General features: G+C 35.9%; 2 protein-coding genes across 4 annotated transcripts; one reads left to right on the plus strand and one right to left on the minus strand.

Moving 5' to 3' along the window:
- The first annotated feature begins 76 nt into the window (after window positions 1-76).
- Window positions 77-12,331, plus strand: zwilch (zwilch kinetochore protein). Of its 2 annotated transcripts, none has more exons than XM_067420491.1 (19): window positions 77-222; window positions 366-405; window positions 485-580; window positions 667-785; window positions 924-1,114; window positions 1,183-1,265; window positions 1,336-1,491; window positions 1,598-1,669; window positions 2,315-2,408; window positions 2,551-2,603; window positions 4,825-4,921; window positions 5,005-5,084; window positions 5,608-5,764; window positions 5,886-5,914; window positions 6,007-6,143; window positions 6,404-6,499; window positions 7,444-7,559; window positions 7,643-7,739; window positions 12,148-12,331. In XM_067420491.1, the coding sequence occupies exons 1-18, from the start codon at window positions 173-175 to the stop codon at window positions 7,732-7,734; spliced, it is 1,758 nt and encodes a 585-aa protein (XP_067276592.1). In that variant the 5' UTR covers window positions 77-172; the 3' UTR covers window positions 7,735-7,739; window positions 12,148-12,331. The 2 variants fall into 2 exon arrangements, with proteins under 2 accessions (XP_067276592.1, XP_067276593.1); XM_067420492.1 differs by having other exon boundaries at window positions 1,186-1,265.
- lctlb (lactase-like b) lies at window positions 8,255-16,977 on the minus strand. Of its 2 annotated transcripts, XM_067420493.1 has the most exons (14): window positions 16,848-16,977; window positions 16,517-16,677; window positions 16,343-16,430; window positions 16,147-16,256; window positions 14,608-14,736; window positions 14,413-14,508; window positions 14,271-14,325; window positions 14,035-14,196; window positions 13,675-13,949; window positions 13,422-13,548; window positions 12,871-13,070; window positions 12,019-12,082; window positions 9,169-9,213; window positions 8,255-9,019 (listed from the first exon to the last, which is right to left on the minus strand). In XM_067420493.1, the coding sequence occupies exons 1-14, from the start codon at window positions 16,975-16,977 to the stop codon at window positions 8,904-8,906; spliced, it is 1,758 nt and encodes a 585-aa protein (XP_067276594.1). In that variant the 3' UTR covers window positions 8,255-8,903. The 2 variants fall into 2 exon arrangements, with proteins under 2 accessions (XP_067276594.1, XP_067276595.1); XM_067420494.1 differs by lacking the exon at window positions 9,169-9,213 and having other exon boundaries at window positions 16,352-16,430.

Genomic DNA, 16,977 nt, shown 5'->3' on the forward strand with positions numbered 1-16,977 from the left:
TGTTTTTGCTTTTGAAGATTTATTTTTATCAATAATGGGCGTGGCAAAAGTACGTCTGCGCCGTCGTGACGTACATTTGGCGCGCTGTAATCAAATAGTTTCTATCGTCTAAGTTTTTCATTCAAGCGGGAGGGAATTTGTTAATTATCTAGTTGTTTTCCTAAAGAAGGGAATGGGATCCAAAATAGTCTCGGACGCCAATGCCTTTGTTAAATTTCTCAAGTGAGTAATTGTTATCTTTTCTACTGCGATTGAACTTGCGTAAACGGCAGGTCTGTCATGTTTTGCTATGTACAGTGTAGCGTTATGCCATTTACGTAAATCATATGTGTACGTTAACTCATTTCTTTCCTTGCCCGTTTTAGGTTATGTCAAGATGGAAGTAAAGACAACTGCACGTATATGGTAAAACGAACGTGGATACAGATGTATAGAGAAGATGCTCAGTCGTACATGTTGAAAATAAGGTGTTTGTTGGTTTTAGGATGATATTTCAGTAACGTTTCTGCTGGTGGAGAAGGAAGAGCTTTTACACAATATAATCGGTGGAAATCAGCCTGTCTTTGTCTGTGAGAAAGTAGTAAGTCCGTTTATGATTGTATATATTATGTGCTATTTTTATTTACAGTAGATATTACATAATTGTGAACTTATTTCATAAAAAAGCAACCAAAGTGTGAAGCAGAATCTGCAGAAACTACAGCTGACTCCAGTGTTGTTGAAGAGATGCTTTATAAGGTGGAACAAGACCTGGGGCCTCAGCCTCTGTCTGTCATGAAAGCCAGGTGAAAGAAGCCATTACATATAATATGATTAAATAACTATTTCTTGCAGCGCATTACTGCACTGGATTCATTATTATTATTATTATTTTAAACTAGCTTTGTGATTATGAATAATCATAACTCTCTTGCTTCAACCAGGCAGCTGCTGTCGTGGTACACCATGGCTCACAATCCCAACATGCCCCGGGTGGAAGTCCCAGGCACTCTGCACCCTCTCTGGGTCCGTTGTGACAAGTCCGACCCGTGCGCTACTGCCTGGCTTGGAGTAGAAACTGTCTACAGTGGGAACAAAACCAGTGGTGTCAAACTGTATACAGTCTGCTGCAAAGGTAATAACATTAATTACTAATGTATTACATTATGAACCCAGAACCTTCTCTTATTTTCCAATTTCCAGCAGGTCCAACAGCAAATGAAACCTCTTTCGCCACATTGGATGAGCTTAAACAAGAGCATCAGAATAGACACCATTCTTCTACAGTAAGACATTTCTCCTATACTGTAGGCACCTCACTATTAGATATTGATATTAATCAGATTTTCTTTGCAGGTGGCGACCAAAGGCTATGCACAGTTTAACATGTTTTGCTCCTTGAAAGAGGAGAGCATGATGTTTGAGTCTCAAAGCAGTGTAATAGCAAGTCTGACATGGAACAATGTTGAGAAAGTCTTGGAGTGTCCACCCTTATCTTCGAAAGCAACTCTGGTCAGTACATATGCTAAATTCATTTGCCTGTGACACTTCAGTCAGTTAATCTGTTTTGTTTGTACTATATATTGGGGTTACTTATTGTTTTTAAAAAAATATTCAGAATATTAAAGTCGCAGTTGGAGACATAAGAAGTCCATTGTATCAGACCCACAGAGAGATGGAGTTCCTTCTGGTAAGGAATTATTTTAATATATGATTATTTTATTTTAAATTTTAGTAATTTTTAATGTGGTATTTGTCTCTTTTTATTTTTTTATTATATATATATCAATTTGGTTTTAATTTATTTTAATTTCAGTTTTAGTTTTAGTAATTTTGGTATTTCAGTTTAAACTTATTTTATTTCTATTAGTTGCCAAGGCAACACTTTTTTAATTGTCATTTAAGTGTTCTTTTAGTCAAGTATAACTGTATTTAAGTTAATTTTTTTTCATCTAAAGGACTTGGTATTAATTTTCCATGTGTGTGCGAGCCTTTACTTGTGAAAACAAGTGTTTGGTGTGTGGACACTAGTGGATTTTTTTTTAGGCCTTTACGCCACTCACACGTGCTGTTGTATGAGCACTATGTGGACAAAAAAAATCCACAGACATCCACGGATCCTCCTCCTGATGATGAAAGTTACATCACTTGAGTGGTGTGAGGATCGTCACAGAATGTGGATGGTTGAATTGCAGTAGATTTGTTATAGATGGAAAATGTTTTCACTCTTATGTATAATATTGTATTGTTTACAAATAGTTTAATTAATTTTTATTAATTATTATTTTATAACTTAATTTATTATTATTGTCTTTATTTTCAAACACTTGACTAGGCTCTGGCAGAAGGTTTGAGAACGGGAGAAACTGAATGGTTGGAACCAATAGAGACTCAGTCTGCAGTGGACCTGACCAGATCACTCATTGAGGGTAAATACTGTGAGATTGCTCTGTGATATGTATACATGCATACTGAAGCTGCGATATGAATTCTGCTGATTTTCTCTGTGTCAGTTTTGCTTTTATAGTGTGTTTGAGGGAGATTAATTATTATGTGTCCTTCTTATTTTAGAGCTTGAGAACCTTGCACATGGAGTACCAGGACATGCTGCCAAAGTTTCAGAGGTAAATTTATAATATAATGAGGGTCAGAGTCACCTCATATTAGGATATAGGCAAAATACATTTTTGGGCCCTATCTGCATTGTATAAATCATTTTAAACTGTGTTGCGGCATCATAAATGCTCATATATTGCATGCCATTATATTATTAACATTTTACCAAAATCAAGCTTCAATTCTTAGATGGCCGCATCTGAGAAGCTGACCCGAATTGCTTAGTTTAGAAGACAGTGATTCTTGAGTAAAGAAGATGCTGCACATATTCAAACAACCAGTTCTTTATTTACATTTGCAGAGACGGTCCAAAAATGTGTGCAGCATTTCATGTTACGAGTTTTAGTCACAAGCTCTTTTTAATACTGTTCATTGTTTAAATATTTGCAAAATCAATTTAATGACTAACATAAATAACATAATGGGTAAACAATTAGAGAGAGAAAAATAAATGCAGTGCAATGTTTTTTATTTTATTACTTTATTAAGTAATTATTAATGAGTTTTTTAGCATTAAAGAGTGAAATATTAATAATAATAAAAATTTGGTAACACTTTATAAAAATGGTCATTAGTTAATACCGTATATTAACTAACATGAACTAACCATGAGCAATACATTTGTTACTGTATTAGTTCATCTTTGTTAATGTTAGTTAATTAAAACCCAGCTGTTCATGGTTTGTTCATGTTAGTTCACAGTGCATTAACTAATGTTTAAGGTGCACTATGCAGCTTTGGTCCACTGGAGGGCGCCTATGCAAAACAAATGCGTAGTTTGATGACGCAAAGTGTGAGCGCAGCATCTTGGGAGATGTGGTCTTCTCATCACAGCCGGTGAAAAATAGGACTCGGGCAGAAATCACGTTCATGCATGCGGTTATTAACGTTACTGTAGTCTAAAGCAGAGCAGGACCGAGTGTTATGGACCTGAGCAAAGCTGCTGGAGCGATTGTTAAACAAATACCCGCCTTGCGAATACCGGGACTTTTATTATGACGGGACGAGACACATTCGCCGAGCGCCTGCACAGATCCGTTCTTCCGGTTATGATTTTGAGGTAATGTAGCTCTGTTTATCATATTAGATACATTTAAGTGTGTTCAAAACGATGTTATGACTTTACTCCGTGCGTTCACTTGTTCACACTGCTAAGAGTAAAGCGCTCCTGCCAAATAAAAGCCGAAACCGAGGGTAACGCAGATATGACGCAATTGACAGGCGACTCTCTCAATGCAATGCTGCAACGTCCCTGTCCTTAGTTAAAATAGCAATTTTTTCACAATTTACAAATAGTTGGAAACATCTGGGATATTGTAGGTACTCAACTGAACAAAATATATAACACTGGCCTAGTGGTTTTTGGATATTTTAATGCAAAAATACTACATAGTTCACCTTTAAAGCTACACTGTGTAACTTTTTTTAGTTTATTCTTAGGTAAAAACACTTAGTTCTTTCAAAAATATGTGCTCATTAATGTATATTTACTTCTTTCAAGTAATAAAGTATTCTCGTAAGTTTATAATATGCCATTGAAAATACATACGGCGGGTGAGGGGTTCGAATGCTGGTCGACATGTTGCCTCTCCATCTTGAAAGTACATTAGCCAAAGAGGGACATAAATTTAAGCTTCACTTTTCGCGTTTTAACACTCGATGGCAGTCATGAACGAGGTCGAACTGGAAGCCATGTTAATCTTGGACTAAATCGGCCACCGTAGGATTTAAAACGAAATCGGAATTGAGAAGAACAGAAACTATTATTCACTGGATTGTCATATACATTTTCACCGCTAGATGGGGGAAAACTTTAATAAAGTATCTGTAAATGTTGAAATTAACAACAACGATTAATACATGCTTTATAAGTGCCGTTCATTATTAGTTCATGTTAACTAATATAGTTAACTAATGCTAACTAATGACCATTATTCTAAAGTGTTTCCAAAATTTCTTCTCACTGTAACTGGGCCCTCTCAATGCATCTTCTCAATGCATAAATCTGGCCCTGAATATAATCTAATATATATTATTATAATATTGACAGTTCTCAATCATTCACTTTCATTACATTGAAATGTAGCCAGATTATTGTTAAAAAATTCACCTTTTGGGTTTCATTGAAAAAGGAAAGTCATATGTATTTGAATGACATCAGTGAGAAAATTATATATAAATAATTTACACATATTTATTGAGTAATATCCCTTTAATCTTTTGTAACAGAAAGCTAAGACAGATGCTACTGCAGCCTTCAGCTCGATGGTGATCGAGAGAGGAGACCTGGATTTTACAGAGCAACTGTGGGAGAAGATGAGGAGGAGTAAATATTAGCGTTGCAAATTTTCACAAATACAGCGAAACCGTTTCACTGTAACTAAATGTATTGCCATTTTTTTCTCATAGGTGTAACTTCATATCAAGACATAACAGAGTGCCTGAAAATTGTTGTCAAAGCAGTGAAACTTGGTAAAATCAAACCATGGGTGCGTGCAACTCCATGTCTTCTGTTTAAATGCATTTAAAGGAACTGTATGTAAGAAATGTATTTCAATTAATCATAAAATGACCCTGATATGTCACTAGACATTAAAAAATCATGTTAATTTCAAATACTTATATCACTGACAACAGTAGTCCGGCCAGGATATTGTCATTTAAAAGTTGTTGTTGCAGCCCTCAACTGATGTTGATATGTTGTGTTTTGGCCTGAAGCTCCACCCTCCACTGATCGACCAATCATGAAGTCAGTAGTGTTTCTGCATCCGGGTTGCCAGATCTGCTCTATTTACCACAGCTGCAGCTACAAACGTTCCTGCTTGATCCTGCAGCCTATCTGGCAACCTCAAGGCAGGGGCAGGGGGAGGAGGAGAGGGGATAGTGATTGCAGTACCAGTTTTGGCCACAATCTTACATACACTTCCTTTAAGATATTTTTTGCTAAAACATTTTTTTCCCCAGCATTGATATATTAAAATACTGTGCAATGCGGATATTTTTCCCCCTTAGATCCACAAAGACAGCAGTAGCACTCTCAGTAAGCTGATCCTGCAATCGTACCAGAAGCAGATAGACACCGTGCCTCTCACTGGCCTCACACCCGCTAATATGCTCTTAGAGTTGGGCCTGGACAAGATCAGGAAAGACTTTATCAACTACCTTGTTGGTACAATAACTTTCAAATGTAGCCCTTCTTTGGTTAATAGTTAATCTGCAAATTAGCTACATAACGCTAATTCATTTTTAGATGTTTAAAGACTTGATTCTGACTTGAGTATTTTTTTTAGGAAAGGAACTTACAACTCTCAACTATTTGGTAGGAAACACTTTAGATTTTTTTTAAAGGTTAAGGTGAATATGAACAGTATGGTGCTGTAGGGGTTTATGCATTTTATCTGTACTTTTCAGAGTTACTACTTGGCCACAGAGGTAGAGTTGCAGGAGCAGGTGATAAGAGTGAGGAAACTGCACCACCTGCTGGAGATCCTGGGCACATGCAGTACTTTCCTCAGTCTTCCTCATGACCGCCTTTTCCTTTTCACTCAGTAAGCTTCCTGCCCTTTCATTGATTGATATATTAATCAAATGGTGATTTCAAAGTGTAGATAAATAATATATTATACAATTTTTTTACAGGAAATTGTGTTTTATGATTTAGGGTGCACTTTTTCCATTATACAACACTGCAGATCCCTTGATTGCAATAAGGATGGTGTATTGCAAGAGATTAAAATAGAGAGCAATAAAATTAATTTCAGTAGCTGGATCTTTGTAAATCTGTTCTAACCATGATATTTGATGTCAGGTCCTGTTTGCAGTACTATAAAACATCCAACTATGATGAGGACCACATCTTCCAGTTGCAAATTAAGCCTGCCCTCATTAGCTACTTTTATGAAAAGTGAGTTGATGCTGCATTTCTTATGAGCTGTCATTGTTTCTGTATTACTTTCAGTGCTGGGGAGTAAGCGATTATATATGTAATCTACATTATGTAATCAGATTTCAAAAAAAAAATATTACGGTATATTAAATAAATATTCAGAATAGTTACATTTAGGGCTGCACAATTATGACAAATTATTATTCCCTTCATATTGTAATTACAACTATCACAATTTACATTGAATGTTTTGAAAAGCTTTATACCAAATGTATGAATCAATTGCATGCTATATTTTAAATGAAACCTTTTATTGCTTTTCTATAGGATTAAGCCTCAAAGATAAACTATACATTGGTTTGATTTTTTTTTTTTAATTGTGGCATCCGTAATTGTAATCACGATTAGAAATTAGATTAATTGTGCAGCCCTAGTTAAAACTATTTTTGATTGATCACATGGTTACTTAGTATTCATAAAATGGCAGTAAATTATTCAGCATTCATTCATTGATTCTTCGTAGTTATTCTTTTTCTTTTAAATGTTATTTTCTCCAAAGTTTTATGGAATTTAATTATTAACTTTTCATAAATGTAAGAACCCCCAGCAGTTCCTTCCTAAAGTAAAGTAATTCATGTTGATGATAAAAAAATGCAATCATTTTTCTTTTTCTTTGTATTTTTTTTATCAATATGGTACAAGATTATACTATTCAAATCAATGTTATAACCAAGTGAGGTCAAAAGTAATCAAAATGTAGTCAGATTATATTACCTAAAATGTGTAATGAAATAGATTACATTACTAACTCATTTTTGTCATCTAATCTGTATTCAGTAATGGACTAGAATTTTAAGTAATCTACCCAGCCCTGATAACTTTTCCATTTCATGTAGGATGTATTAAACAGTGTAATGATATGTATAAGTATGAATTAACGTTGTTTTATGTTATTCTCTCAGGGAGCAGCCATTCTCTTGGGGCATGGAGGTGTACAGTGGACAGGGGTCTAAGGAAGTCAAGACGGCTTTGTACCTCAGTGACAAGCCCCTAGTAGACCACATCAGTTTTGACTTAGGTGAAGTCACCGTCTTTTGTTGTTGAGTTTGATTAAAACAAAAGAAATTAGACATTTTAATTCATCTTGTGACGCACATGCAGATGTGCCGCTGGATGAGTCTGTCAATGGAGAGTGTGAGAAGATATCTTACTACAGGACCATGGTGAGCTGTAGCCTCATCAGCTTCACTTAACATGGGTAAGACTCCATTTAATGCAAATATACTGACAGAAAAAATAAATGAAGTTTAGATATTTTTTTTACTGTGTACAATACTGTTCAAAAGTTATGTTTTTGAAAAAAGAGGTGTATGCTCAGCAAGGCTGCATTTATTTGAAAATAGTGATATTGTGAAATATTATTACAATTTAAAATAACTATTTATTAATAAATGTATTTTAAAATGGCATATAAAGCTGAATTTTCCGCAGTGATTACTCCAGTCTTCAGTGTCACATGATCCTTCTAATATGCTCATTTGGTGCTCAAGAAACATTTCTTATCATAACAGTTGAAAACAGTTGTGCCGGTTAATATTTTTGCAAAAAACTGATTCCCTCCCGAAAGTTCAAAAGAACAGCATCGATTTGAAATAGAAATCTTTTGTAACATTTACGCATGTCTTTACTGTTACTTTTTTGATTAATTTAATGCACCCTTGCCGAATAATTTTTTTTTCAACAACAACAAAAAATCGTACCCCAAACTTTTGAACGGTAGATGTTTAAGATTTAATTTAGCAGGGTTAAAAGCAACTGGTTTAGTCCACATAGAAATAATATTAAAAACTGGATGACTGTTTGTCATATATAATTTACACTATGTAACATTTTTTGGTTCCACTTTATTTTAAGGTGTCCTTGTTACAGTGTAATTATATGATTAAGTACTAAGTAATTGTAATTAACTACATGAACTTACTATATAATTAGGGTTAGCATTAAGGTTTGGTTTAGGGTTAGTTGCATGTAACTATGCATAATTAACTGTTATTATTATAGTAACTACCTGTAAAATGTGTAACGGCACACTACATCTTGAACCTCTGGGGAATCACCTGTTAAAAAAATAGAGGAGAGTCTGCTGGCAAAAAAAGAACCTGACAGAGCTCGTAATAAAACAAGAATCAACATTGGCTTGGCTTTTCAAAGATTATCTATTGTGAAGGGTCATTTCATTTTGGGTTGTTGTAGCGCTGTGTTGGAATTTATTTTCTGTCTGTTAATAGGCATAGCTACCTATCATTTCCATCTAAACTGGTCAAATCTCTTAAGCCAGGTAGTGAATGTTTTTATGAGCAGTAGGATAACTAGGGGTTTTCAAGTCTCAAATTCAGTTTTTTTCCCCTCATAAAAAAGTGAGTTAGTTGCGTTTACGCAGCAGGAACATGAGAAAGACTGCGCTGATCAAAATGCAGAGGGTGCACACTGTGGGAACCACAACCTCAGTCACCATCTCCATGTGGCTGGTTAAAGGATCTGAAACATACACACAAACATATGTGTTCATCAGCCCAAATATGTTAGTGTAACCAAGTTGTCACACTGCTTTTGCATAACGGAGCACTCAAAGGGTTAATATAGTTCTCTTCTAGCTGTTGTGTAATTATGTGTGTGTGATGGCTTACCATGAATAAGTCTTAGAATATTTGCAGCCGTATTCCGCTGTTCCTCTAATGAAGAGAGAGAAATAATCTTAGGATTGCATCAGGACACATTAACCCTTTGATGGCTTCTGTGTAAGCTCACAGTAAAGCGGCACAATTCAGTCAACTGGGTTATAAGAAAAAGGACATGTCATCCACATCAAGTATCCTTTTAGCATGACACTTATTAGTTTATACGCTGGCTGTTTTTTGAAGATTATACAGCACATTTAGTTTGAAATATGAGAGAATTGGCAAAAGCGACATTTAAAAAAAAAAAAAAAAAGCAAAGCAAGCTCTAATGAAAGTAGCAGTGAGTTCACCAAAGTGGTATGTTTCATATAGTCCATACACAATTGCTCCTGATGAAAACTTCATAAGTCAGGTTCTGCAAGTAAAAACCTTTTTCATTTTCTCCATCTAGAAACAGATTTTTTCCAACAACAAAAAAACAATAAACCTGAAAAAATATATTACCCAGGATTCTCTGAAAAAAAAAAACTTCACCAATTAGAGAATTGAAACAAAAAAAACTCTTAAGCACCACCCTCTCCCATGAAGCACCGCGAATGATGTAATGGCGTCAATCTCCCTACGCTTTCAAACTACTTAAATATTTGTGTGTATATACACTCACTGGCCACTTTATTAGGTACACCTTGCTAGTACCGGTTTAAACCCCCTTTTGTCTTCAGAACTGATTTTATTTTTTGTGGCATAGATTCAAAGTGCTGGAAACATTCCTCAGAGATTTTGGTCCATTGACATGATAGCATCACATATTTGCTGTAGATTTGTCGGCTGCACATTCATGATGTGAATCTCCTGTTCCACAACATCTCAAATGTGCACTATTAGATTGAGATCTGGTGACTGTGGAGGCCATTTGAGTATAGAGAACTCATTGTCATGTTCAAGTAACCAGTTTGAGATGGTAGATCCTGCTGGTGGAAGTAGTCATCAGAAAATGGGCACACTGTGGTCATTAAGGGATGGACATGGTCAACAAAAATACTCAGGTAGGCTGTGGCATTTAAATGATGCTCAATTGGTACTAAGGGACCCAAAGTGTGCCAAGAAAATATCCTCCACACCATTACACCACCACCACCAGCCTGAACCATTGATACAATGCAGGATGGATCCTTGCTTTCATGTTGTTTATGCCAAATTCTGACACTCATTTGAATATCACCACAAAAATCAAGACTCATCAGACCAGGCGACATTTTTGTAATCTTCTATGTTCTGGGTTTGGTGATCCCTTGTGAATTGTGTCCTCAGTTTCCTGGTCTTATCTAACAGGAGAGGCACCGGTGTGTTCTACTACTGTAGCTCATCTGCTTCAGTTGTAACAAGTAATTATTTGAGCTTCTGTTGCCTCTCTATCAAGCTCAAACTAGTCTGTCTATTCTCCTCTGACCTCTAGCATCAACAAGGTATTTTCGCCTACAGAACTGCCACTGGATATTTTCTCTTTTTTTAGCCCATTCTCTGTATGGAGCTGTGTGAAAATCCCAGTAGATCAGCAGTTTCTGAAATACGACCTGTCTGGCACCAACAACCATGCCACGCTCAAAGTCACTTCAATCACTTTTCTTTCCCATTCTGATGCTCAACAACTTCAGCCGTTCGACATGACCATGTCTACATGTCTTAATGCACTGAGTTGCTGCCATGCGATTGGCTGATTAGATTTTTTCATTACCAAGCAGTTGAACAGATTTACCTAATAAAGTGGCTAGTTAGTGTATATTAGATATGCATATTTGAGTTTCTATATACATAATCAATATTTCCATGTAGTTAAAAGCAGTCAAGTATCTTTATCTCTCTCTCTCTCTCTCTCTCTCTCTCTCTCTCTCTCTCTCTCTCTCTCTCTCTCTCTCTCTCTCTCTCTCTTTCTTTTAAATCCTTTTTTTAACTTCGAATTAAAGATTTATCTCATAGCAGGTTGGTTTGGTTCATGACTTGTTACTCTTAAACAAAAAAAGATTATTAAAGAATGTAGAAAAAACTTCTGGAACTAAGACCATTAAAAAATGAGCAAGCACTGTTGCACACTACAGTATATAGTATATAGCTTCTCAGAATACTGCTCTGTGATGTTTATATGTACTTCGATAGCTGATCTGGCTTTTTTTCTTTATGGGGGAATTTAATTAAGAATATACCATAGAGACATTTTAATATCATTCACTGAAGCTTGCAGGATATGGCCTCTAAAGATCTGAGATATTTCAGCTTCTCAAGATTAGAGTTGGCCAAAACTGAAGTTGCTTAATGTTCTTTTTATCCAACTACACCACCTAATCATTTTGAGTTTTTTTTAACGACATTGTCGGAAGTTTGCCAAGCCAAAAAGAAAAGAACACGTTTTTTTTCTATATGCACCCTAGTGTCTAAACTTCATCCTGCACTGGCCAAACCTTTGGCATCTTTGCATGATCTTTATTTTCCTTGGATTTTTCATCTAGCTGGAGGGGCAAACAAAGAAAAATCCTGTTAAGAGGTTTCAGCTCAGTTTCTGGTTCAGACCTCCCCAAAAGTCTTTGTCGATCCATTCTCATGGTAAGCATACAGAGTCCCTATGGACACTAGTGGCTAAGTAGAAACTTTGTCAAACCACAAATGAGGTTAGCATAATAAAACAGTTGAGATCCAGATGAAGGCAAAGAATGTTCTCATGCACTGTTCAAGGGGAATTTGTACCCATTGAATTTGTTCTTGATTAAAGGCTACATGATTATTCCTTTTTAGTCTGTGATCAACAAATGGAATTTTTCCTTGTTTGCCCCAGTTCAACTAAGTTAGAATCAGTGATCCACTGACCTGCAGCCAGGAGCTGATTGCTGGTGAAGCAAGTCTCTGTAGCTTTCCTCTTCCAGTTCTCAACCTGACGATGATGATGAATCAGAGCATATGGTCATTGTCTCATTTAGTCATTCTGTTCTCTTACAGATGGAGGTTTGCACAGATGGACACACCTTTCAAAATTATATTCTGATTCTAATCTGTCCTTGTATGTGGTATTTAACTTGTCTGTTTCATTCTGCTAATTACGCCACCTTTAATACACCGATTATATAAACTATTATATATAAAATTGTTGTTTTGTATAATCTGAAAATAAACATTTGGAACATGTCCAAGCCAATGATTTGGAGTTTATTCAATATAAGTAAACAGAAAAATAATTAAGAAAAAAACGTTTATATGGTAATTACATTCTAATCTTGTCTTCCAAGACATTTTTGTTGGTAGATAACCAAATGAGGTTGTTGCCATATTCCTCCCAAACACTACAGCTATTTAATTGGAAAAATGTTCTTTCAGTGAAACATTTTTTCACTGACTCTAAATAGCATGTTTCAGCACTAAAACAGATGCTCTAATCCAAAGTGTTTCCAAAAGATGGCTGTCAAACACAATCATTTTAAATATTAATTAGCACTTTCCTTAAAAAAAACTTTGTGTGTGTGGTATATATCTAAGGTCCCCCTCCAAAGTTTTTTATGTGTATATATAGCTTTTTGTGCGTTTATGATTTAGCTGGAGTCCTTGTAATGTATTTTTACATTATGAAAAAATACGAAGAAATTAACATTAGAACTAGGTCATTATAACCTTCATTGTTTTCTTATTAGTAATGTTTAATGGACAGTTGAACAATATAGATGTTACCTCTCTTTGATTGGGAAATCCATTAGACTTAATGATGCGTTTGTAGAATTGAACAGAGGCTTTGGGGTAGCGAGGTTTATTTTTGTTCTTGAAGTCTACGTAGTATAGGCCGAACCTCTCTGAATAACCCTCATCCCACTCAAACTTGTCCAACAGAGACCAGGCGGTGTAGCCCTTCACATTCACTCCATCCCTGATCGCTGCAGGAGAACAAGAAATAAAGAACGATAATGTGTCAAGTTTGTGACAATTCTATCAAACATTTAATCGCCATCATGTCATTCCAAACCTGTTTGACTTTCTTCTGGAGAATATTTCGTCTTCTTTATTTTTTTTTTTATTTTTTTATTTTTGTCCATACAATGAAAGACAGTGGGGCCCAACATTGTTTTGAACCCCATTGACTTGCATTATATGAACAAAAACAGCTGATACATTCTTCAAAATACCTTCTTTTGTGTTCCTCTGAAGAAAGAAAGTCATATTGGTTTGGAACAACATGGAGGTACGTAAATTATTTCTTTAAGGAAGTCCATCCAATCATTAGTTACCTTTGAGCATCTCATTGATGTAATCCTTGTAATACTGTATCCTCCAGTCATCACACAGTTCTGTGCACATAATCTTCTCTGAGACCCCGTTCTCAGTGATGAAGATCATGGGGTTCCCATATTGAGTCTTTAGAAAGTCAAAGAGCATAAGTCAAAGACATGACATGATACTGTCACAAAGACATTAGTAATAAAGATATATTTATGATTGAAATATGAAACCAGTGCCTTTTAAACAACAGGCTTTGTGCACCTTTACAAAGTTCAGCAGACGGCGAAAGCCCCATGGAACTGCGTAGAGCCACTCCGAACCAGGATCAGGCCAACGTGGGTCGACCAGCTCCGCTACATCCCGATCTGAGAAGAAGGTGGTTCCACGGTTGGAAGGGAAGCTCTTTTGGGTGATGTAGCGTGTCGTGAAGTGCCCAACGCCTAAGAAATCACAGGTGCCTTTGATGTAACTCTTCTCCTGAGAGGAAAAGGTGGGAAGACGAGACGTTCCCATGCCCTGCTGTGTGCTTTTCCTCCCTTGGATACAAAATTGTCATTAATATGCTGAATTGTGCCATTCTTGACCTCACATATTCAACCAACATCTACTTAGAAACAGTACCTATGAAATCCTTCATCACTTGAGGATAATCTCCATGGAAGATGGGTGTAGCAAACCAGCCTATGTAAAACTGCACATATCTCTCTGCAGCCTCAATATCTTTCTGGTTAGTGATGTCCACAGGCTCTCCCCAGTCCCCGGACAGTGAAATGCCAACCATACCTAGAGAAGAAAGCAGTCAAAGTGTTCAGAGGGTATTATTTTTGATAAACTAACAGCTATTTGTAAGCTCATACCTCTTTGTTTGCTTCGCCACTGATAATCATACGTGTGCCAGACCTTAGCATGTGCCTGTTTGTAAACCAACACAAACAGTATTGCATATATCTCCATTATGAAATACTAGGGTACAATATTCTGTCATGGGAGTGATGTTACCTTAATGATGTGGTGAGCTGCTCTGTAGGCCCCAATGCCCCTGAGCTTTAGTCCTGGAGCATGTTCTCCAGTTTCATATCCTTCCACTGCCACTGACTGACACACAATGAGCACATTTAATAAGCATATCCTTTTCACATTTATTTAATTTGCTGTTATTAAGTAATACTAATAAGATTTATAGAGTGAGCATACCCATGGGTTATTAAAAGTTATCCAGTATTTCACACGGTCCCCATATCGTTCAAAGCAAAGGTTAGCAAAATCATTGAAATAATTAATCATGCTGATGTTCTGCCATCCTCCATATTTCTCTTGCAAAACCTGTCCAAATGTACAGACAAAATAATAAAACTTTCCAAAAGTGTTACAGACAAATCCATTATTAAATCAGGCAATGCAGTGGATAGGTTACATTTAATTCACTAAAGGTGTATATTTGTACTTGCCAAATCTTGACAGAGATATTGTTGAAAGATATGCCATAACTGAATTAAACAGACGCTTGGCGAACTGTATTTATGTTTCGCAATTGAAAACATGGATGTGAGGACAGACGAGAACAGAAAGGTGTGGTCACATACATCAGTGACATTTTGGTGCATTTTCATGGGCAAAACAAGTCCTACACTGTAATGTTTTTTTGGTTTTTTGTTGGTTTAACATAAAAAAGTAAGTAACCTGGTTGCCTTAAAATGTTGAGTTTATTGAAATTAAAAATTTGAGTTGATACAATGAAGGAAATTTGTTTAATAAATAGAAACTCAAAATAATATTGTATCTGAACCACATAAAAATGTGATAAATCATGAAAATAGCACTATTTGTCATGTTTTACTGCGTCATCAGAAATAAAACACAATTACCCAATATGCTTACAAAATCTTTTAATTATATTTTAATAAAGGTTGTCGAATCTCAAAAAATGTTCTTTAACTAAAACAATTAGTTTCAATGAACTCAAAATTTTAAGGCAATCAGGTAACTTTTTTCCTAAATATTTTTTTACAGTGTATAGACTGAACATGTAATGATGTCACAGTTTTCTCAAATTTGCGTTTTGTAGTTTACACAGAGATGATAACTCTCATTGTTATCATCTCGTTAAAAAAATTATTTTCAAAAACGTGCACTGCAAAATACAACAAAAACAACATAACAAAACCTCTTGTAAATTTGCACAGCAAAACATTAAAATCTAAATCTCCCACTTAAAATTCATCTTGCACAAAAAAACATTACTTAATTTTAGCATTTAGTACTCCCTTTCAAGTGTCTTGGCAAAGCATGCTGAGAAATAGAAATCCCAGTCCAGTTTCAGTTTTTAAGTTCATAAAACTCAAAACAATTGCTATTACTAAAACGTGTGAGTTTTCTGAACTCAGAAGAAAGTACTAAATACTCAAGTTAATTTGATTGAACTAATTTGTTTAATTTAAGTTTACCTATATCAACCCAATTGATTATTTTGAGCGTTAGGGTTATGTAAGGGCAAAAAAAAAAAAAAAAGCTTCATGAAGACTTATTTGACACTGACTTCTGTGCGAGCTGTACTTAAATGCGTCACTAGACTGCATATATATACTGCACAGCTTTGTTTTCATTCGCTAAAATATATATATATAAATACCAGATAAGATCTATTCATTAAAACGTTCTTGAGAGATTAAATAAAACAACAATATGATATTAAGCACAATATTAATACTGGATATATGCTGGAGGAGTACACACCTGTGGCAGGTCCCAATGATAAAGGGTCACAATGGGAGTGATACTATTTTCAAGCAGCTCATCAATAAGAACATCATAATACTTCAGTCCTTTCTCATTCACATGGTCAGCTGCAAACACAGAAGTGAAAGTTTAATTTAATGGGAATTTATTGATACCTAATGTCCTACTAGGAGCCAGCAGTACAGAGACTTACACCTAATACCAGTTGGCATGATCCTGGGCCAGGAGATGGAGAACCGATAATGATTCAGATTCAGCTCTTTCATCAACAATATGTCATCCTATACGAGAAAATGAAGCAAAATGTTGCATTTCACAGCTGGGTCATTTTGTAGTCAATCATCATGACAAGAACCAACATGAGCACCTTGTTTTTGTAGTATCCTTCACACGAAGAGTCTCCAGTATCATTCAAGAACGTCTTTCCCTTCTTATGAGTGAACACATCCCAGATGCTCAGTCCTTTCCCATCTTTGTCCCAGGCTCCTTCTGTCTGATAGGCTGAACTGCCGGCGCCCCACGAAAATCCTGACAAATGAAGCGAAACAGTATGGAACACTTCTTAAACATTCTTTCACGTCGAGTCTAATTTAAAGTGTTATTAACTTTTATTATTGATATCCATGAAAATCTGTTGATTTCCCAAGAGTCTTTGTGGCTGAGAAAAAGGGATCCATATGGAAATTTTGGGATCATACCATTTGGAAAAGTGCCATAATAGAAGGAGTCGTGGTTGTTCGCTGACCAGTCGAAGTCCTCAGCCGCAGACAGACACAACACCAGCACAAGCACATGACACACTCGTCCAACGCGGAGTGGCAGCATCAT

This window comes from Pseudorasbora parva, chromosome 16, assembly GCF_024679245.1.
Source record: "Pseudorasbora parva isolate DD20220531a chromosome 16, ASM2467924v1, whole genome shotgun sequence".
Classification (NCBI taxonomy): domain Eukaryota; kingdom Metazoa; phylum Chordata; class Actinopteri; order Cypriniformes; family Gobionidae; genus Pseudorasbora; species Pseudorasbora parva.

What these genes read in the sequence shown, in the direction of transcription:
- zwilch (XM_067420491.1), top strand. Translation starts at nt 173, where the DNA reads ATGGGATCCAAAATAGTCTCGGACGCCAATGCCTTTGTTAAATTTCTC. An exon ending in GTATACAGTCTGCTGCAAAG is followed by an intron (nt 1,115 to 1,182) that starts GTAATAACATTA and finishes TCCAATTTCCAG; the next exon opens with CAGGTCCAACAGCAAATGAA. An exon ending in TTGGTAAAATCAAACCATGG is followed by an intron (nt 5,085 to 5,607) that starts GTGCGTGCAACT and finishes TTTCCCCCTTAG; the next exon opens with ATCCACAAAGACAGCAGTAG.
- lctlb (XM_067420493.1), bottom strand. Translation starts at nt 16,977, where the DNA reads ATGATGCTGCCACTCCGCGTTGGACGAGTGTGTCATGTGCTTGTGCTG. An exon ending in ATCATTGGGACCTGCCACAG is followed by an intron (nt 14,737 to 16,146) that starts GTGTGTACTCCT and finishes ACATTTGGACAG; the next exon opens with GTTTTGCAAGAGAAATATGG. An exon ending in CATCAATGAGATGCTCAAAG is followed by an intron (nt 13,071 to 13,421) that starts GTAACTAATGAT and finishes GTTCTCCTGCAG; the next exon opens with CGATCAGGGATGGAGTGAAT.